The sequence below is a fragment of the Gracilinanus agilis genome, chromosome 2 (genome assembly GCF_016433145.1).
Source record: "Gracilinanus agilis isolate LMUSP501 chromosome 2, AgileGrace, whole genome shotgun sequence".
Taxonomy (NCBI): domain Eukaryota; kingdom Metazoa; phylum Chordata; class Mammalia; order Didelphimorphia; family Didelphidae; genus Gracilinanus; species Gracilinanus agilis.
In genome coordinates this window covers 117,887,746-117,910,213 of record NC_058131.1, presented here as the reverse complement: position 1 = coordinate 117,910,213, position 22,468 = coordinate 117,887,746, and the positions used below count along the sequence as shown (strand labels likewise).

Here is a 22,468-nt window from a genome sequence, read left to right as displayed (position 1 = left end):
TTTTCTTCTTTTTCTTTCTTCAAAAATATTTCAAAACCATTAGGTGCAGTTGCTGAGTCAATCTGTGGATCATTTGTAATTTTAAAAATTATAGGAAAAAAATAGGAGCTATCTTTGATGAAGGTTGAGAATTTTGGTCAATTTTTTCATAACAAGAACACTAGAATAAATGAACTCTGCCTTCTTTTCCATTACATATGAAAAAAGAATTGACTTGCCCATACATATACACCATGGACTATAGAAGCATGCTCACAATCACTTTCTCCTTTTAGTTTAGAGTTAAGGCTTAGGCTATTCCTTCTAAAAATCTTAACTAGGTGAAGATAGTCTATTTTATAGGAAAATTGATTCTGTGTGGAATAAAAGTTTGCATATAGACTTTGGAGTCATGTATCTAATGTCTCTTTAGGAATAAGGTCTCTAATATTCATTTGTAATTTCTGAATGTCATTTTAATTGAGGCCAATGAAACCTTTCAAAATCTCTAAGCTTATTGTCAATGAATCTCTCATTAATATTTTTCCCTCTTTTCCAAATCCACCCTACTTACTGAAGTAGTCCTCTAGGCGTACTTAATTAAATCTGACACTTAATTGTAGGATTTAATAGTAGAAGTCTGTGGGAGGCTGTAAAGAAAATTTAAATTCCCTACTTGGCTTCTGAATAAAAATGACTATATTTACATAATTAAAGTTTCTAATGCTATTTCATTAAAGTTAGTTATTTTTTCTTTCTGTCTTTCAATCTCAAGGATGACCAATAACCAGAGGAGGGTTTGTGTATAAGTAAAAATTTAAGGTGTAAAATTACACAAGAACCTTTCCTTAATGACCAAACAGGCTATTTTTTCATTATTGACTTAAAACAAAAATGTCTTCTTGTAAGCATCATTTGTTCTAGTCAATATATAAAACTACCCGTGTACCTGAAGGTAGGCTGTCTTTGCTGTATGAGAGACACAGTGTTTATGGAGCTGGACTTGAAAGTAGGAAGACTAAGGTTCAAATCTTGCCTTAGGAACTTTTGAGCTGTGTGATGCTTGGGAAAGTCACCTAAACTTTCTGCTTGAGTTTCCTCATTGTAAAATGAAGGGGTTGAATTTTATGTACTCTAATGTCAATTTCAATCTTTTAAGCCTATAATTCTGTTTTTTAAACTTAAAAGAGGGATGATATAACACCTCTAATAGCTATGTTACAAGGTTGTACTAAGGCTCAAATGTGAAGAAATTTATTATTTTGCAACACTTAAAATACTATAAAAATGTCAGTTATTATTATTAATTTAATCTACCTTTAGAAAATGAGGAAGTTGGATACTGTCACTTTGCATTCTGTTGCTATAGTGGGCACGAATTTACCCTGAACAATCTACATTTTCTTGCCCAGTTTCTCCCTAGGCATAGTGGCTTGAGGGTACTTACATTTACTTTTGCTGGACATTTACATTTTCAACTTTCGGTTACTTATAAAATTTGCAACCAATAATTTAATTCTTCAAAACTAAAAATACTGGGCTTCCAAGGTTTGGGAGTTTTTTGTTTTTAAAAGCAAGAAATAAAAGACACACTAAAGAACTCAATGCAGCTGTAAAAATTACTATAGGAAACACCATAAAACTTTTTGTCAATTCAATCCTAAAACATCTTAAAAAAAAGGGGGAAAATATGAGAAGAAGTTCTTAAAGTGATACGGTTTGGAAAGTTTTCTAGTATATGATATTGTTCAACAGTTATTTTGAAGAGCTAAAATTAGGCAAGTCAACCATGAGGTTTAGAGCTCCTCCTAATGGTTCAAAGAATAAACTGTCATTGCTGGCAATTTCACAACTTTCCAAAGTCATATCATAATAGGACAAAATAATATCAAACTAAATTTCCAATAATAGAAGGAATTATTTGGACAAAATGGAACTTAAAAAATATTCTAAAAGCCTTAAAAAATCCAACTTAATTTATAGTTTCACTTAATATAGAGCTTTATTAATTCTATATGTTACCTTAAAGATTCTGCCAAAGAACACAAGTATGACAAAAATGGTTGCTAGTTTAATAGCAGAGAATCTGAGGGAAAACAATGTGTAGATGAAAAATTTAACCTGGCCAGAGTTATAAGTGAGTCTTTGGTAGATATTGACAGCCATGCCTATAAACTTAAAATGATTATATATATTATAAGTGGAGTTCTGATTGGCACTGTGATATTTCATGCAAAAATTTGGAGACAAGGAAGAAAGTTCTGGGGGCAATTTTGTGATGAATTAAAAGTCAAATGAAAAAAGTTTGCTGTAAATGATAAATCTGGGATTTGATATGCAGGTAGAGGGTGTTCCTTCAAAAATGAGCACTGATACTTGATAAGAAGGTTACATAGGAAATGAAAGGTAAACATTTCCCTTTTAATAATATTGAGGAATCACTAATCTTTTGTAGCACAGTCAATATAAGAATTAAACATGATTAATCCTAAAGTAGTACTTTAATGTCTTTTAGCAAATACTCTTCTAGTATCCTACTTTTTCTAAAACCCATGACCTTCAGAGTTTTCATGAAGTCAACTGACAAAAGATTCCTTTCCCAAAACCAAATGGGTTTCAAAATAGCTTATTATAGAAGTATCTAGGAAAGCTGGCTATTACTTGTTACAGTCTGGTAAAAGGGATATAAGGGCAAAGTTCTGGTGAATTTGGAAGCAGGTAAATAGTTATGGAAAAGTATAGTTTAACATACGTTATTTTGTTAGATGGGTATAGGAGATGAAAGGGTACTTAATACCAAAATCAGGAGATTTCAATACTGAAAAATCTAAAAGAAGCCTACAAATATTAGTCAGATAAACACCTGATTATAATCTTTCATTCTCTTATGAAAAGATAAATATTATAATTTAACTAGAATACAAGCTACTTGAAGGGATTTATTCAATATTCCTAACTCAGAATTTGGTACAGTATCACCTGCTAGATAGCCTCCATACAAAGTGGATCTTAAAACAGTAATTTGGTTTATTAAGACAATGGACACCTAACAAGTCTTTTCATTACAGGGTTGCTTTGTTTAACATGGAATCTAAATAAGTGGTTAATACTTAGGATTTGAAATTAACAATCTTTATCTTCAAGAAGCTTAGGTTGTTATTGCAGTTTACCTGGTAGATGTGCTTGTCTTCTCTACTGTGGACATGAGTCTTGCAAATGCATCAGTCACTTTTATGCTTGAGTTGGCGGTTTCCAATTTTGAAGTTGTCAACTCATACAACTCTGGATCCACACCTTATAGTATAAAATGACAGTCAGTGATGGTAGGATGCAAATGTGTCAATCAGCCACAATCCAAGATGCAAAAGGATTAATTCTGTAAACATCTGAGTAATTTAAAGTCACCACATATTATTTTCAAAATAAGGTACTATTACATTCTCATTATAACTTTCATTCTTAATGCAAGAAAATATGCTTTTGTATAGATTTGGGTGAAAAAGATTTTATTAGAATAGTTTAAAAATACAGACTGGTAAGGTAAGTGAAAAACTGCAAATTCTGATTTAATTAAAATCATAAAAAGATGTTCCCAAATTTTAAATGTCCTATATGTGATTTAAGATACACAATCCTAGCTTTAGCTAGGATTCTCTTAAATTTTTTTTTTGGGGGGGATGGGGAGAGGTGGGGAAGGACAGAAAGAAGTCAAACCCCAACAGCACTGGATCTAGGAACTAAAAATTCATTTAGATCATAGTAAGCTGAAATGAAGCTCAGGGAGACTTTTTTTTTAGTTGTTTTACAGAGCTATTCCATATTTTCTCTCCCAAAAGAATGTGAGCTCCTTGAGGACAAGAGTATAGTGCCCTGGCATTGCCTCAGCTGTAAATTGTGCTAATAATATTTGAAACTATGATTAAATGATAATAAAAGATATCTTTTTCTTGAGACAATCTGAAGATGTTTTTCACCTTCTTACTCATAAACCTCTGTGTTAATATGACATGCATTTTGTATTCTCAGATTCTAAGTAAAACTCTTCTTACTGGAAAATATAATGGAAAACCAGAAATTAGATTGTAGTAAGTCTACTTTTTAATAGACTGGCAGAATTTTAGAAATAGATCTCAGATGTTCACAGAATCCAAACAAGCAAAAGCAGCAAGCCCCACAATTTCCACTTCCAATAGGGGAGGAAGGTATAGAAAATGCAAGAACTCTCACAAGTTCTTGGGAATCCCATTAAGGTATATGGCATATTATTTCAAAATACATTAATAGACCTATTATTTTTAGAGTTCTGTATTTACTTAGTGTGACAGAATGTTAAAATTATGGATTTAAGAGACAAGTTGGAAAGAGAAATTTTTTTCTTTTTAAAGGTTAAATTCTGAGGTTACTTTGGAATCTAAGTTAATGTCTGTTCTATGGAAAAATTATATCCCAACTGGCAAGATAAAGGTGCGAAAAGAAAGCTTGGCTAGTTTTGACAAGTAACACTGGCTGTTTTACTTTCAAAACAGTAAAACGGGAGATTAAAAAAAAATAGTAATGGTTACTTCTTAAAACACAGCAGAACTATAGTATAGATGTAAAAGGAGAATAATTTGTGGTTTCAACAGAACCTTAATGAGGTTTGGTTATACAACCCAAGTTAGCCAACCAAATTCTATGCCAACCTCCTAAATAAGTTTTACACACAAAATAATAATTGCAAGCTAAGACAAAATGACTTTCCCAGAAACAAGTCAGAAAAAAATGCAAGCAAGTGGTGAAATGACCTACCAAGGAAGGTATAACTATTGCTTGATGACAAGTTTTGAAAAAATTCCAACAGAAATAAGCCAAAATAATACTTGGAGTAATCAAATTCATATAGTAGCTAGCATAGTTATAAGAATACTGTAAGAAGTATAAAAAACAGGTAAAAAGTAATATATACTATGGTTAACAGTGCTAAAATGCACTTGCCTCTCCAGCTTGTTCTTTTGGCTCAGAGCACTTGACATTAAGCTGGGTTATCAGGGCAATTCTTCGTCTCTTTATGAATTCCTGTAATTTGTGCTCTTATGGAGGACTGGATGATTTTTAAATGAGAGTTTGGGTTATAATTAAATTTAAAAGAGATTGTTAGGAATTCAAAAGAAAAAAGTAGTGAGCTAATTTAAATTATAACATGAAATTGTGAGAAAATGAAGCTAATGGAACTAATTTCATCCCAGGGAAGTTGGTGCAGCTTTCCCTGGTAATCAGCAAAACTAAATGCATTGGTGTCAGTTCATCAGATGTCCTCCGTGACTAACTTACTCATATTGGCAAGTCTACTGAACCAATGCATTTAGAAGGAATTCAAATGAATGACAAATCATTTGGAAACAAACACTGTATTCATTTTCACAAGCTTGCAAAATCTTAAAATGAAAACAGTAATCAATCACCTGGATTCCAGGGTATGGTCATTGTACCAATTGGCAGCAAAAAGGTTCCATTAAAGAGTGAGCAGATTTTGGAGGAAATCCCCTGGGAAAAACCATAGGGTCACACCTCAGCCACTCCTCTCAGGACCTCCCTGATTCCTAGAACTTTACCTTGACTGGGGAGACGGGGGACGGGAGACATGGGAGTTATCAATTCTTAAGAATCTCTTGCAAAGCAGGACAAAATAATATGCCTAGGGGCATATTATAGTAACTAAGAAAGAAAGGGGTATCTACTAAAGGATCAATGGTAACTCTTTACTGACATATATGGATATATATCACCCCAACAGCTGCCCTGTTGACCAGTTGACAGGACAGCTAGATCACAAGTTGAGGTAACAAGAACTCAATGAAAATTATCTTAAAGAAAATGTAAACATAAAAATCTAATTACAATGTTCATCTTTTATTTGGTTAGAAAATGACAAGATACATTAGTCCTTTGGTCAATGGACTGAACTTCAGCAGGGCTGAACATTCCTTTTACAGGCATTTTGCAGGATATTTTCTTGGTTTTTAGCTTTTCATGTCTTTCTACTATTTTGTGACAACTTTTCTTCAGAGGTAATAGAATACCTACTCCTTAAGAAATAACTACATAAAAACTATAATAGAGATGTATGTGTCATCTATATGATTAAACAATGAGCTCCAATATTTTGGAACCTAATTCTATAATAGCAGCACCAAAGTATATGTAATTATCTGAATGCCAGAATTTACAATAATACTGTAATCACAGGCACTACAATGTAAAAGATACATATGTGATTGTGCTTGGATTCTTTAAAAATGGTTTTATAGAATGTGCTTTTAAATTAACAAAGTTTCACATCTTTCATAAGTGAGGTTGGAAAAATCTTTAACATACTGAGTCACTATGATTAATTTTTCATTCCTAAAAGCTACCTTCAGCCTTATAACAATATTTTGCCCTTAAAACATACTTCAAATTAAGTTACTAGCTTAGTACTGCAAAATAACTAACAGCAGACAGATGAAAGAAAAAAAGTATTAAGACACCACAGAAGAATATGATAAAATTATTTTCCTTGCTTATAGGAAAGTCAAGTGCCATGATCATGCTATTAGTAACGAGTTAGATCACAGTTGTGGTTTTAACACTCTGCTGACCTGGGATGGTGGTGCTGCTGCTAGAGCTACTGTCATCCACGGGCCCAAAGAAATCAAGGTTCAGGAGAGTGGAACCTCCACTAGCTTGGAATTCAGTGACCATGGTGGTAGGCAGCCATACAGAAGGTAAGCCAAGGGAGGAGGGGTTATGTGTAAAAAGGGGTAAGACACACACTTGAACATGCAAGTTATAATTAGTACTCATTATACAATTTAAAAATCAACATTAAAACAATGCTTACAGAATTAGTTTGTTATATCTAAAGACAGTAACAACTTAATAACTCAATATATTTTTTCTCATGTACAATGCAAGTAATTAAACACTAGTAATTTTGTAGTTAGAAAGAAAAGATTTATTTCAATTTAAAAAAGTGGAACCATATCAGAAAGATCTGGATAAGTCTGCCTGTTAAAGGGAAACAATACTGTAATTTCAGTCCATCAGAAATTCATCATTGTACACGCCCAAACCAGCCTTCCAAGTTAGTAATGCTGGTTTATAATTAGTGACTTAAAAAATCTGACAATTTTATTTGCCAGTTTCAGGTTATGGATCAATAACAGTGGCTTAATTTAAATATTCTAAGTGGTCCTAGATGCCACAAATTGCCCTACCTTGTTAATATACAACTTCATTGTTGTACTGTTCCCCTTTAACTCTGAAACAGTAATCAGAAATGAGATACATTTTTAAAGAAGTTGTTTGTTAAAAGAAAGCATGATAATTTGACTGAAGTAATAAGACACTAGACAAGAGCAAAAAGGTCCATCCAGGCTTTCCTTCATCACTAAGGTATCCAATCTCCTATAGTGGAAATATCCTTGAATCACTACTATCCTATCAAAAGGGACCATGAAAGAGTGATACAAAAAAGGTTTTGTCTAATGTTCAAACAATTATAATGAGGAATCATATTTTTACTGGAACCTAAGTTTTTCTCAAATGAACAAACAAACAAACAATTCAACCAACTTTTTATGTTTTTACCTACTTTCAACCCTCTAAATTTCAGGGCTAACTTGCTTTACTTGCCAGCATTTTTAAAAGTCATAAGTGATCGTTGACAAAATTTGAGCACTGGCATCCATTACCTACTAAGAATTCTGAACACTGAAATGAACTGAATTTAGAAAACAACCATTAAATAACATTTTTCATTTTTAACATTGGTGTTCTATAAAATATGAATATATCTGAAAACTTGAGTCAAAAAATATGTATCTTTTGCAAACTGCTTTTGGCTAAACAATTGTGCTTTGAAACACCTTTTTTCACTGTATTTTGCATCCAACCCCTCCCCACCAATAAAATGATGCTTGTCAGGAAAATATTTTTCCCAACTCATATTTCAAGCTAAAATACTATTTAGCTACTTAAGAGAATGTCCAGAATCATCTAAGCTTTAAAGTTCTATTGAAAGTAAAATTTTATCTAGTTCTTACTAAGTACATTTTGAATTATGTAATGAATATTAATGGCTGCTTTTCTAGGGGGAACTACCAATCAGAAGGAAAGCCTGAATTTCCAAAGATAAGAATAAGAAATTATGTCTTTAAAAAAAAATCAGCAGAGAGAAGTTTGTCTGAACTTTGTAGCTTTCTTAACTCTAGCTCTTGTGCTAGAGGCTCTACGGAGAGACGTACCATCTAAAGGGTTAGTAAGGCCACTGCTACTCCAGTCAAACTGGACAGGTGGTAGAGATTCCTAGAGTTGGAAACCAAAAAATAAAAATTTGTCAATCCAGATTATAGCAATGTAAGATTTTGAAAATAAAGTTTGTTTTATCAAAATAATAAGGTAATAGCGTAAAAAAGATTAGAATACTTCATAAAACTTCATTTTACTAAATGGTGAATTATGGATTGATCTTAAGTCATATTATAATCTTCTAAACCAAGCTTTAAACTTCTTTTTAACGAGCAACAAAAGGATAAAAATTTCTAGTAAAGGATTTCTTTTCATTAAATGTTAAATTTAGTCAGTACCTATGAATGATGCTTAACAAATATATGCTGTAAAATCTTAAAACATTGTCCAAGAATCAGTTACTAAAAACTTTTTACATATTGGGAGTCAAGAGATCAAGGCCATAGTCCCATTCTACTAGTAAGGAGCTGTATGACCCATGTAAGCCATTCAACCTCTACCACCCCTTGTTTCTTCACCTTTTGAATGAGTTGTTTAAAAGATAATTTTTCTACTTCAAGTTTCATATTTTCATTTTTCCCAAAGGGAAGAGAATTTTGATAATTGACAAAAACTATAAGATAAAGGTTTAAAACCATGGAACTACAAAGTTTTTTAAAAAGTACTTAAATTTTTATTCATCTTTTTTCATCCCTTTTAGTGGGAGAAAGAAACCTAAAAGGGTTACTTATTGTACAATCATCTTTCCTTCTCAAAAATGTGGGGCATCAGTCAAACTAATTCTAATATGTGATTTTAAGGAAGCTAAATTTACTTTGTGAATTTAGAACATTCTTACTCTATAAAAATTAAATAAGATTCTGCCCCCCAAACAGAAAAAGTTAAGTATCAAATTTTGGCATTTATAGTTTTAAGTGACGTATATCAAAGACAACAACATTTAGAACTAAAGGTTTCCCCCCAAAATTTCCTTAATAATCTATGTTTTAAAATTTTTCAACTTCCCCAAAAATACCCCTAACTAAATTGTGAGAATGTAACAACGAGAAAGCAGAGAAATATAAACAGAAATGAGACACAAACAACAAAAAGGTACTATGAAAATAAACCTGAAATAAAAAAAAAATTTGGAGGTTAATTGAGTCTGAAGTTTATAATGAGTTATTCCACCAGGTTTCTCACTTAAGTGAGAACAAATTTCTTAGTGAGAGAAAATTTTCTAGTAATGTTTTAATAACAACACCTATCGTTTATATAGTACTTTAAAGGTCTGTAAAGCACTTTAAAAACATCCTATTTGATCATTATAACAATCAGGAGGTGAGGTACTAATATCATCTCCATTTAACAGATGAGAAAATTGAGGCAGACAGAGGTTAAATAAGTTACTTAGGGTCACATGACTAGTAAGTGTTTGAGACTGGATCTAAATTTAGGTGTTCCTAACTTCAGGTTAACACTCTATCCACTGGACCACTTAGCTGCCTCATAGAATAAATACTGAGACTCTAAAGTTCTTCTAGGACAGGGGCCAGGCACTGTAATTAGTAGTATATACTACTGCAGTGTATATATATGGGAGTGTGTGTGTACATGTATGTATGTGCACACATGTACATAATTAAGGACTTTTTCATAACGTTTTGCTAACAAATATCAAATCTGTGTTCCCAGTTATTATTATATTACTATACAATTTCTTATTATATATGTCAATCAACAGTGCTTAAAAAAATCACTAGGCAACAACGTTAAATAAAATGAAAAAAGTATTGCCACTGAAAATTCTGTAATTTTGTAAAGCTTACTTTTCTATTATGTTATTAGTTTTTACAATATCTTTAAGTATTCTAAAAACAAAATTAAAACATTCAACAAACTTCCTATTATTTGGACATGGAATTTAGACTTGTTACATGCATCTCATTCAATTTAAAGATTAGTTTTTAAAATTAATAGTCACATTCAGTATTGTATAGTGGGTCAAACACATCATCTAGAGAGTTGGGATGGTGTAGTGCAAAGGCCACTGGATTTGGCAGGAGTTATAATGAAGGCCAAGTCCTAGGTACTTGCTTCTGACATTTATTAGCAGCATGAATACAAGTAAATTTTAAAACTTCCTGAGCTTCAATTTCCTCATCTGCAAAATGGGGACATAAATACTTGCACGATTTACAGAACTTTTGAAAGGAAAGCATTCTGCTTAAAATACCATTGTGTTACTATCGGAATTAAAAGTTTAAAAAGTCATGAGTAATCAGCAAAGGGATTCCTTAGCAATTATTTTGATAGTAAAGTGCTGGAGAAATTATAGTTAAAGCAACAGAAGAAGGAAGCACTAGGGAAAAAAATTTAAGGAATGTAGCACAGTTAATGCTCTGAATCATTTGTAAGAATGATGTATTTGTTTATAGTCAAAGTATTCATAAGATGGTGGTCAGGAGACATGGATTTCAGCCATAGTTTTATCACTAACAATCTATAATCTCTTGTATGAATTAGGGTAACAATGTGATAGAGACTTAAAGGCAAAAACAGTTGACTGTAAAAATGGGTTTTATAAAAATAGGGCAGACTATAACTTATCACTGTATGAAATGTGGGTTTCACCATAATCTTCAATCTTATTTACAGTAAGAGGTACGTGGGTAATAGGACTACCAGTGCTGTCCTTAATGTAAAGTATCATAATTTTTAAAAACCAAAGAAAACACGAGAAATCATTCCTAGCTTGTATGTACACACTGTCTTCTCAAATGCAATTGATTAGGCACCAAAAAGTTATGTCTTAGAAAAAAAATTGACTGAAAAACTGTTGTTGATTTTTATTAGATTCAGTCTAAGATTGGTTGTGAGTTATAGGGATTTAAGCCAATATGGAATGTCTCAGTGGAGGAAATAAATAAAGCTACCAAAATCTGAATGAAAAAGATGCTTCATCTCAGAAGATTAAGATGATTATGGATACAGCTGAAAAGACCTAAAGTTCATTGAGGCAAACATTTTAATTCATTTTATAAATAAGAAACCTGAAGCCTAGAGAGGTAATGCCCAGGATCACATAGTTTGTTTTTAAGTGTGACCCATGGCACATTGAGGTAGGATCCAAACCTATGACTTCTTGACTCAACACCCAGTACTCTCTTCATTAAACCATACTGCCTCCCCAAATCAGATTCATTCATGCTGATAGAAACCAAAACATGAATGGGAAGGTCTAGTGTCTATAGATCATACATATTTCTTTATGTGTATGGAGGAAAGCAGTTCCTTCCTTAAAATTCTTCAGGTCTAGTATGGTATTTTGTCAGACTGAAAACCAGGTGGGCTAATGTTCATATGCAAGAAACCTTATTAGTGTGTTCATTATCTAGGATTACATTTATACTAGTCAATCATTACAACTTGTTTAAAATGTGATATTCCTAGTTGATAAAATTCACTTTGGAATAGAAATAATGTATTTGAATTTCTCAGGTAAGTCTGAATTTTACATCTATATTTTCTACAAATCCTAGTCATTTCTCTCCACACAAAAACAGTTTGAAATTCAAGACTCTTATAAATGATCGTATTCCTCATTAGTTCCCAAAGTCCTTAATTAATGGATTTGTTAATTCCATACTTACATATCAAAGTATATAAAAAAGAAAATACACTGTATGATATAAGTCTTGGAAAAACATCTAAGTTATATATGTCCATATGTAAAAATGAAATAACTTTTGGACGAATAGGAAAAGAAAAAATTTCCCAAGGTTTTTACAAAGCACAGTAGGATTTTTTAAAATTAAAGTTCATTTCCTAAATACCAAATTTGACCCAGACTATTCAAAATGAACCAGGAAATCAAAAGAACAAAAAATCTGCAAGTCTAGGCTGAAAATGGATGAGGAAGAAAATGTGACATTACTGGAGAAACTAGCACCAACTGCTATGCTAAAAAGAGCCTTAAAAAATCCCCAAGAAAACAAAGGTTCTCTAATTAGGAAAGTAGCAGATGAATACTTACATCCTACCTCAAAAGATCAGTTACTGAATGAATGTTGAGAATCGATAGGTCATTTACTCCACATTTCCACTTCCAGTTAGATCACAGCTGCATCAGTGACTATAAAGTAATGAGACTGATCCTGCACGCAAACACCAGTCTCATTACTTTATAGTGACATCCTGTATCTTAGAGAACTCCAGCCATGAAAAGCTCATCATTTCTTTTGGAAGTCTTTTCTACTGTTTTTAAGGGCCTGTGGAGGAAGGCTTCCTGATGTCTAGTTGTTTAGGTATAATTTTTTGTGAATTTAAAAGATAGGATTAAATGTCTCAGTTTTATCTTTAATAGGCATATTATTTTAAGTTTTATTTATAGGAATTATTTGCTAATTCTTTACTTATTTTTATTTTTCATCTTTACATCTCTTAAATTTATATCATATATAGAGTAGCAGCAATATTTTATAATCTTATAACTTAAAAAAATGCTTTTGATCCATACTAGTCCCCAGTTTTTTTTCCCCAACCATGTTTGGATAAGCACTGAAGAGTAAGAAGACTTGCTGTTCAGGTAATATCTGGTTCTACCACATATTTACTTATTAGCCTTGTAGCTATAGGTAAAGCACCTGATCATCCTAGCTCTAATATTACTCTTAATCTCTACCTCATTGGATTTCTTGTGAGAATTGAGCAAATCTAAGATGCTTCATAGCCATAAATGCAAGACATCAAAGCTATAATTTATTGTTAGTTGTCCTTGCTTCATGACTTACTACTACTTCTGTGACTCTGGAAAGCCATTTAATTTTTCGGAGTTCACATCCTCATCTATTTAGAATTAGCTCTCTGTCTTTGACAAGGCTGCTGTGATAATTAGATAATGCTAAATATAAACATCTTTATAAAACCATAAAGTTCTATATATTTGTTAAATATTATCAATCAGCTGAATTAAGAAACATAATCTATCTTTATGTAATCTTTCTACCTATACAGATTCCTGAGTTTTATCTCATTTATTTCTGCTTAAGTTGCTATAAAATATATTAATTTGATAGGATTAAAAATTCTTTTATGATGTTTATATAGTACTTTTTAATTTATGAGGCCCTTTTGTATACATTACTTTCTTTATTCCTTATAGTTACCCCATGAGGCTGGTAATCACAAGTAATACTATCTCCATTTTACAGATGAAGAAACTGAGGCTTAAAGAAATTTAAAAGCTTGTTCAAAGTTATATAAGAAAAAAAAAATTCAGAGCTGTTTCTGAATCCAGTGAGTGTTTTTGAAATATTGGATATTGTATTAGGTTGATAATTTATACTTACTATGAAAAAGGTTTTTTTTTCACTATATTGTTTCTCAAAATAGCAGACTGCAGACAAGACACTTAGGTCATGAAAATGAATATAATATACGATTCTTTCATAGATAAAAACATTCCCTAAGTGAGATTTATGATCACTTAAAACAGTTTGGGTAAAAGCAAGGTTCCCTCTGCTCCCCATTATTTGACAAAGTTCTAGAAACACTATTTGTGGGGGAAAAAGACATGAGGAAAAACCCTAAGCATAAATATTGACAATAAGATGACAAAAATGATCCCTATCTGTAAATAATATGGATTAGATAGCTCCAGATTCAGTGATAAGATTGAGATGATTACAAAATTCAATAAAGTAGTAGGATAGAAAATAAATTAAAAAAAAAATTGGCACTACTAACAAATACCGAGAGAAAAAAATAAGAGAAATTTCATCCAAAATAACTACAAAATGCATAAATTATCTGTGAAGTAATCTACAAAGGTACACATGAGGTGCAAAACACTTTTTGCCAAAATAAAGGAAAACAAATAATTGCAAAGATATTCAGTGCTCATGGCTTGGTCATGCTCATCTAAAAAAATTTTAAACTAAATTAAAAGATTCATACTAAAAGACAAAACAACAATAAAATTAATTATGAACAACAAAAGGTCTAAAATCTCAAGGAAAATAATGAAAAAAATATGAATGAAAGTAGCACAGCATTACCAGAGTTTAAATTATTAAAATTACAAAACAGAAATCATCAAAAACTCTTTAGTATTGTTTTAAAAACAGATAAGCAGATCTTGTCTAAAGAACTAACTAGGAGTAGCTAGAAATTAAAAAAAAAAAAAAATCCAGTAGCCTAAGGTTTGCTAAATCCAAGGAAAAAAGAGATTGAGGGAAGATTCTCTATTTGACAAGAACTCTTGAGAAAATTGTGATCAATTTCAGAGAAAATTAGGTTTCTTTAAGCTAGTATATGTATATGTACTAAAACTCTGGGAAATTGTATATAAGACCCAATGCCATTCCTCATAGATAAGTAAAGGATATGTAAAGAGCTATCAACAACCATGTGAAAACATGTTCCAAATCACTAATAATAAAAGAAATGTGAATTAAATCAACTCTGCCTTGGAAAAAGTGACAAAAAAATGGCAATAAGTATATGTTGGAGGGTTGTGGATTGAAAGGCTTACTAATAGGTAGTGGAACTGTGAATTTGTCTAACCACTCTGCAAAACAATTCAGTATTATGTGAATAAACTAAATAAAACACTCATATCCTTTGACTTGGTGATCCTATCAGTGGGCATATAACCCAAAAAGGACAGTAAACAAATGTACTAGTATATATACAACAAAATATTCATAACAGCATTTTTTTATGTGTTAGTAAAGAACTAGAAACAAACTGGGTGACAGTTAAATGAAGAGTGGCCTGTCAAATGACCACCTATGATATGGGAATATGGTGATATTATGCATTAAGAATTACAAATATGAGGAATTTAAGAGAAATATGGTAAGATATGTATGAAATGAAGCAGAACTAAAAGAATAGGTACAATGATGACGATACCATAAATAAAAGGTACAAATTAAAGGCAGCCAAGCTAAGTTACAATCTTGGCCACAGAGAACCTTCTTTTTTTGGTAAAGAAGTGGGGGAACTATAGAAAAGGAGAGAATGTTGCTTTCATATTTGATGCAATTACTGTATTTGCTATTTTTGCTTAACCATTCTTTGTTACAAAGTAGGATTCGATGAAAGTGGGGAATTCTATATCTAGAAACAACTATGATAAATATAAAAAAAGTAAACTCATAAATATATATACATATATATATATAAAATCTACACCATCCCACTAAAAAAAGATTCAGTATTAACTATCTACAAAGGAAAAGTCAAGTGGATGAAGAAATGTCTATTGTTTAGATTATGATATGCCGTTGTACAGAAAATCCCCTCAAAACGAGGGAACCCATCAATAAATACACCTTGGAGACTCATAACACATGGACAATGAACCAAGACCAGAACTGAATAGGAGGAGAGAGGGCTAAACTGCTCTGGGGAAATGGCACAGTACTTTTAAGGTCCCAAGTTTAATCTCAATATCCTTCCAATAATGCTGTATCACTATAAATCATAGAATAACATTATCAGAAAGATTAAAGTTGCAGGTTACTTAAGGGGCAACACTGATACATAATATGGATACACAGTAGGTATCAGTAGATGGCAATATGTTACCATTGCAAAACTGTACTGAAGAAATGGCATAAAGCATATCCTCAGAAATATGAATAACAAGAAAAAAGAGGTAGGTTTGTCATATAGTAAGTATGAAGCTTAGTGGATAGAGAAGGTGCATGGTCCAAGTGATAGTCTTGAAATATGAAAAGATCTAGAGAAAAAGCATCCAGTATGATGGGTGGATCCCCTGTGGAGGAAATGAACATGACAATGATTTTACATTATGATGAGAAAACATGGATGGGTTTCGTTTTGCACAGTTGAAGAGAGCTTCCACATTGATGATATAGTTCCAGTATTAATGTGTTCTTCTTCTAGCTTTTTAAGTTTAGAGCAGTCAGTCATGCTGTTTAAGCAAAATAGTACAAAGACTGAATATGTGTATGTACATATGCATGCATACAGACTAGATTTCACACAAGGGCAGAAGGGTATCTTTAATAAATATTTACCCAGTTATCACTGTACGAGATGCTGAGAGTCAGAAAATTCTGATGAGAATTTAAAGTTGATGAAAAATGTAAATCACTTCTCTGAGTTACATGTGAACAAAGATAATTTTGTTTTTATGTATTCCTGATACCTAGCATAGTTCACTGCATACAGCTAACATTTAGGATTAAAAACTCAGTATGTAGCAAAGTCAATCTGTATTTAATAATATGCATCATAGTTATTGTAGTTCAAGATAATTAAGCATATCTATCATTAAATAAGAAAGTAGACAAAACAAGCATTTCTAGGGTCAGCTAGAGGAAGAGATGGTTGTGAGAAGAAATAAAATCGTGGTCCCCAGCGCCCTTTTCTGTCAAAGGGTAAATCGGTCTTGCTTCCCTCTCCCTCAGCATTTCTGCTCTGAGGAATGGGTAATGCCCTGCCTTAAAGCTAAGACAGTCTCAGACCCCTAGTCTCATTTTCAAGGACTGGTCAGCTGCTAGGGCTCCCCTCTCCTCCCCCTGCCAGCTATCTCTCTTCAATTTAGCTCTCTGGGAAGAAAAGAAAATGAACGATACTGAGGAGCTGATTTAGAGACTCAGCAAAAGAAAAGTTTCTAGAGACTTTTGTGTTATATTTTCACCCTAGGGAAATAGGATGGGGTAGTGGAGAGCAAGAAGGCCAAAAGGGGGTACTGACCCCTGGGGAGAAGACAAAGAAGGCATTACAGACAAATCAGTCCTGCTCTCAAGTTCTGCCCAGTCAGGCTTCACTTTTGCCTTGTTGCCTCAAGTGCTAAGACAAGTGAGAAGGAGAAGCTGGGAACACAAGATGGCCTAAATAGTTTTGCTTAGACAGTTCCCATACTACCAACCAGGAGCTATGGATCTATTGTGGTGGATGCCCTGAGTTACATACAACATACATGCACATGCATCACAGGGAACCCCACCTACTGTAAAAGTGAAATTTGGGAGATACATATGTAAAACTAATTTAGCCTTCATAACTCTCAATGCCTATGAGGCTAAGAGATGGCAAAGACAAGATGTGGTTTTCCAAACCAGGAAGTGAAAGCTGGGAACATATCAGAATCTTAAAACCATAACAGGAATTAGAAAAAAACAAACTGCGTCAATCTGGATCCTTGGAGAGAAACTAACATACACAGAAAGGCTTACCCTATGCTCTCCTCTCTAATGGGACATGGTATTGTAATATTATTTATAAAGAAAGTAAATTTAGGTGTGTTGATACAAAGAACAGAAAAAAACAAGCCAGATAAAATTTTGCTATGAAAGTCCATGTGTAAAACAATTTCAATAAGCTGTTTGGCTTAGTTTAGGAAATAAGCTTAGCTTAAAAAAGATAACATTTAAAAGAGTTTTTAATTCAAAAAGAATACCAAAACCATGGCTTATGTAAATGTAAATAATATAATAGCTTTGTAAACCTTAAATGAATTATTTCTGATACTTTTAATGCTCCCTAAAATATAATATTTCACACTACTCAGAAAAAGTACTTTGAGTATGTCAGGATTTAGGATCATAGAACTTTAGAGTGAAACAGATCTTAGAAAGGATCACACGTTTCACTATATAAATTAGGAAACTGAGGTTAGGAGCGCAAATCACTACTTTTCAATTACAACCTTACTTTAGAAAACAAAATACTCCACCTCCCTCTCCCCAAGCCTCTTTGGTTTTTCACTGAATTACACAAAATAAAATTCCTAAATAAATATTAACAAATAAAGCCTTTAAAAATGATACAAACTCACTTATACATATAATAAAGAAGAAAAAGGTCAAAGTACAGTGCTCCTCCCCTCCCTTTTTACCTGTAATTGATCAGATGTACATCCACTCATTTCTGGTGATATAAGGGGAGCTTGGCCAATTGAAGCTATTTTCTCTGCAGCAGATAGTGGTTTCAATGGTTCCTTTGTGGGTTCTAACATACCCTAAAAAAATTATTGTAGTAATCAGCAAAAACTATGTAAAAGGCTAGAAGATGCTAAATACAGGATTAAACAATAAAACACAGAAGGGAAAACAGGACAATCAGAGAATACTTCCACAAAAAGGAAATTGTACTAATAAAAATTGTTTTTAGAAATCCTTTTTAGCAACTATATCCACAAATTTTGCTTTTGTCTTACATAGACATATTTTCAAAGCATCATCATCGATTAGGATAAATCATTTCACAGGCACTTAATATTTTCCCCTTCTGTCAATATCTACAAGAAATAATGATGGAATAAATGATATCACTGTAAGCTAAAAACAGAGCAAAACCAGAATAGGAGGGCTCACAATGATATACTCTATTTGGGTTCTCAGGAATTCAACACACAATATTCTCAAAGTATAATGTTCTACACTTTAAAGTTCTTTTAGGATATAATAATTTCCCCCAATGTTCTTAGAACAAGCTTCTCAATAAGAATGTTTAAAATATTCAAGGGTGAATTAATCAATCCATCTTCTATTACCACAACTTTTGCACAGGCTATCCCTCAATTCCTGGAATGTATTCCCTTCAATACCTCCAGCTCCTAGAATCCCTACCTTCTTTTCAAAGCTAGCTTGAGTGTCATATCCTAGATAAAAAGCCTTTCCTGACTCTTCCTTCACAACTTCCTATATTTATTTTATATGTTATATATATGTAGTTGTCTTCTCCATTAGCATGGAAACTCCTTGAGGACAAGGGATGTTTCATTCTTGTCTTTGTGTCCAGAAGACCTGGCACAAAGTGGCATTAATAAATTACTATTAATTGATATAGTGAATGTGCTAGTTAGAGACCTTAGACCTTCAATACAGCTATGTGGGAAAAGTGGATGTACATATAGAATTCATATGCAAATAGTATGTTGTATAAGCATCTACATACCACCAAAAATGTAGTTTAATTAAAGATCCTGAGAATTTAAACATATTGCATAAGTCATAAAATAAGAACTAGATTAGAGCCAAGTCCTAATTAAAGCAAATAATGAATCTCATTAAGTGGCTGCATTCCTTAAATTCATACAACATATTTCTAATAGGTCAGAATCAATTGCCATATTTTACATAATTATAACTTTAAATAGTGTGAAAAAGAATGCATGTGACCACTTCACGATGCATAATTCACACTAATCCAGATCTAAGCTGTATATTTGGAGATTAGGCATAGAATAGGCATGGCAACTGGCAGCCAACCTGCTCTCTGGTGATGAACCTCTCTCTTTAGTAGTCCAGAATAGACCCAAGACAGGCACACGGTTCATTTTCTAGGCCCATGTATAAAGCCTTTCTAAATCAGAAGATTCACCAGACCTTTTGCTATTCCTTTTAGAACCCAGAGCCATTTCCACAGAGAGGCAAAATAATAGTAACTTAGGAAAATGCCAGTTCAAACTGTCTCTAACATAAAAACCTCAAGCTACTAAACCACTAATAAAAGATACTGTACATTTCCATATAAGCTATCAGGAAGGTTTATCCCTTAAGTGTGGCATAAGGAAAGGCAACTAATAAAGATTTAGAAGTTTAATCCTTGTCAAAAGTGGCTATGGAATTAACAGCCAGGGATATTTTAAAAGAAAGTTTATGCCTTATATGATTATGTGCTACTTGTTCTTTAAAAGACTATTTAAATTACCAATTATATCTCCTAATGAACTACTACAGCCTTAAAAACCCAATGTTCATTTATTAAATAACATTTAAGTTCTATTTTCCCATTTGATTAATACTCTCAAAGAGCAAATCAATAAATATTTAGGGGAGTGGCCTATCATATTTAAGGTCCCTGGCAAGGTGCTCTGAAACTGAAATTCAGAAATAAGTCTTCTTTTCCCCTCCTAGCATCAGGACTTCACATAGAAATTGGAAGAGACTGAGAAATGGCACAGAGAAATGTTGATACTGAATTCTGCTATGTGTTTTACTTTGTACAGAAAAAGAGTATGTCATTACATAAAAAATACTACTACTATTAAGCTTTCTATTAATTCCTGGGAGGAAAAAAGAGAAGCAGATAAATCTTACTAAAACCAGAACTCCTCTATGCCTCTTTCCATTCAAAATAAAACACCTGAGAAAACTAATAAAGCTATGCATAAGCATTAAAATGCTTTCACAAATATACACAAATTAAAACCTCTCATATAGTAAGTTCACAGTTCCTAAAATCAGAGTAATGATAGATTCAGTGTTCTTAAGAAAATTTAAATGTATCATAAGCATCTATATTGAAACAACTGAAAATAAAAACAATCAAATTTGCCAGGAATAACAAGTTTGACTATATTATTTGATCTTCTCTTAAGGCAATATAATATTCCTTCAGGAGAAGAAAAAAACTTAAGTATAATAAAATTCATATGACATCAACAGTGATACCAAATGTAAAAAATATCAGATTGTTCCATCCTCTAATATTAATTCATTTCAGGAAGATCTTTAAAGTGTAGTACCTACAAAAAGATATATTGAGTTTCCTTAGTCTTTGTTCATTAGCAAAATTATCTACATTTGTGTGTATATATGTAAACACACTATACATACACACATGCACACACACATATAAATAAAATAGCAAGCCAATGTCTATTGTGAACTCATATAATCATGGTTTTAAGGATTGTCATTTAAGTTTTATAATTCTATGAATAAGTTCAATTCAGAACACCTTAAAGGATTCCCTTGCCCTTTCTTTAAGCAGACCACAGAATTTTTCCTCTAGTTTAAGTTATTGGTGAGAGGGTTTACAAAACATTTTGTGTTTTACACACAGAATTGTTTTGGTCACCAATAATTCACAGGCACATCAATAAACACAGCAAACTTAAAAGTATTATTTCACAAAAAAAGAATTCCTCCTGAATTTTCCTGGACTACCTGGCATATCTGGAAAAAACAAAAAAACACAAAATTCAACCAATTTAAAGAAACTGATCAATTTATAAACGTGTTTAATAAGAAATCCATTATAACTATAACTTCACTACAAAATAGTTGTGGTTCCTTTATATAATTTTAATAAGAACACTAGTTTCTTAATGCTAGGCTTTTACGTTACTGTAAAGATTCAATGGTAAATTAACTAAATGCAGCATTGTATAAGATTTAAACCCAAAGTTGTTTTATTTAAACTTTCGGGTGCACTTTATTAATTCAGTCTTTTGAAGGAATAAATACTCCTTCAAATAAGAAGTACATTATAAAATAATATGCATTTATAAAAAAAACCACATGTTTATATTAAAAAAGATATCCCAAGTGCCATCTTAATAAAGAGACCGGAATGGACTTTAAGATTAAAAGTGTCTACCAGGAGCAGCCAGGTAACATCGTGGATAGAGTGCCAAGCTTGGAATCAAGAGAACCTGAGTTTAAATCTGGTCTCAAGAGACTCCTTAGCTCTGTGACCCTAGGCAAGTCACTTAACCCCCAATTACCTTGCCTCTCTTCTGTCTTAGGATTCTAAGACAGAAAATAAAGAGTTTAAAAGAAAAAATAAATGTGTCTGCCATTTGCTTCATGAAAGAAAGGAACTGTTAAAGATACTTCTGAATTTAGCAGAAAGGATTTTTTTTCATATTTCCCCAATTTCCACTATTAATTTATTTCAAAAATTGGGGATACCCAAGTTAAGTATAGTAAAGACTGAAGATCCTATGAGGACATTCCTATACTCACCAGTCCTGCTGCATACATGGGCACTATAACAGGTTGCTTCTTATTGCCTGTGAAGAGCTACATGTGGGAGAGAAATAACACACATTTAGAGACTACTCTACCATACCCTTAAAAAATCCCTCTAATTTTCCAAAGTATTCAGTTGTCACCTATATGTTATACATTTTGAATTATAGTAATAAATTTTAATGTGATTAAAAAACTGTTTTAAATAATAGAATTTTAATATGCTAATGTCTAAATTGAAAAAAGTAACAGTTCCTTAGTTAAAAAAAAAAAAAAAAAAGCAAAAACCCTCCCAAAACAATAGTCACAATTTAAACTGTAAATATTTATTATATATTAATGTGTCTTCTTGAGAAACTACTTCCTTACAACTTACAAAAAATATCCGGGGCAGCCTAGATGGCTCACTGGATAGAGTGCCAGACCTAGAGGGAGGTCCTAGGTTTAAATCTGGCCTTAGACACATCTTAGTTGTGTTACAGGGCAAATTGCTTAATCCC

At 32.3% G+C, this 22,468-nt stretch overlaps 1 protein-coding gene across 3 annotated transcripts in view; it reads right to left on the bottom strand.

Moving 5' to 3' along the window:
* Window positions 1-22,468, bottom strand: part of AFTPH (aftiphilin) — a 101,639-nt gene that overhangs the window by 8,437 nt on the left and 70,734 nt on the right. The window contains exons 5-10 of one of the 3 annotated variants that reach the window (XM_044663385.1): window positions 21,963-22,019; window positions 18,104-18,226; window positions 8,244-8,304; window positions 6,597-6,680; window positions 3,150-3,273; window positions 2,959-2,961 (exon numbers count right to left, since the gene is read on the bottom strand). In XM_044663385.1, the coding sequence (XP_044519320.1) occupies window positions 2,959-2,961; window positions 3,150-3,273; window positions 6,597-6,680; window positions 8,244-8,304; window positions 18,104-18,226; window positions 21,963-22,019 (452 nt within the window). The remainder of the gene's footprint in view (window positions 1-2,958; window positions 2,962-3,149; window positions 3,274-6,596; window positions 6,681-8,243; window positions 8,305-18,103; window positions 18,227-21,962; window positions 22,020-22,468) is intronic. The other 2 variants (XM_044663384.1, XM_044663386.1) reach the window with 2 other exon arrangements.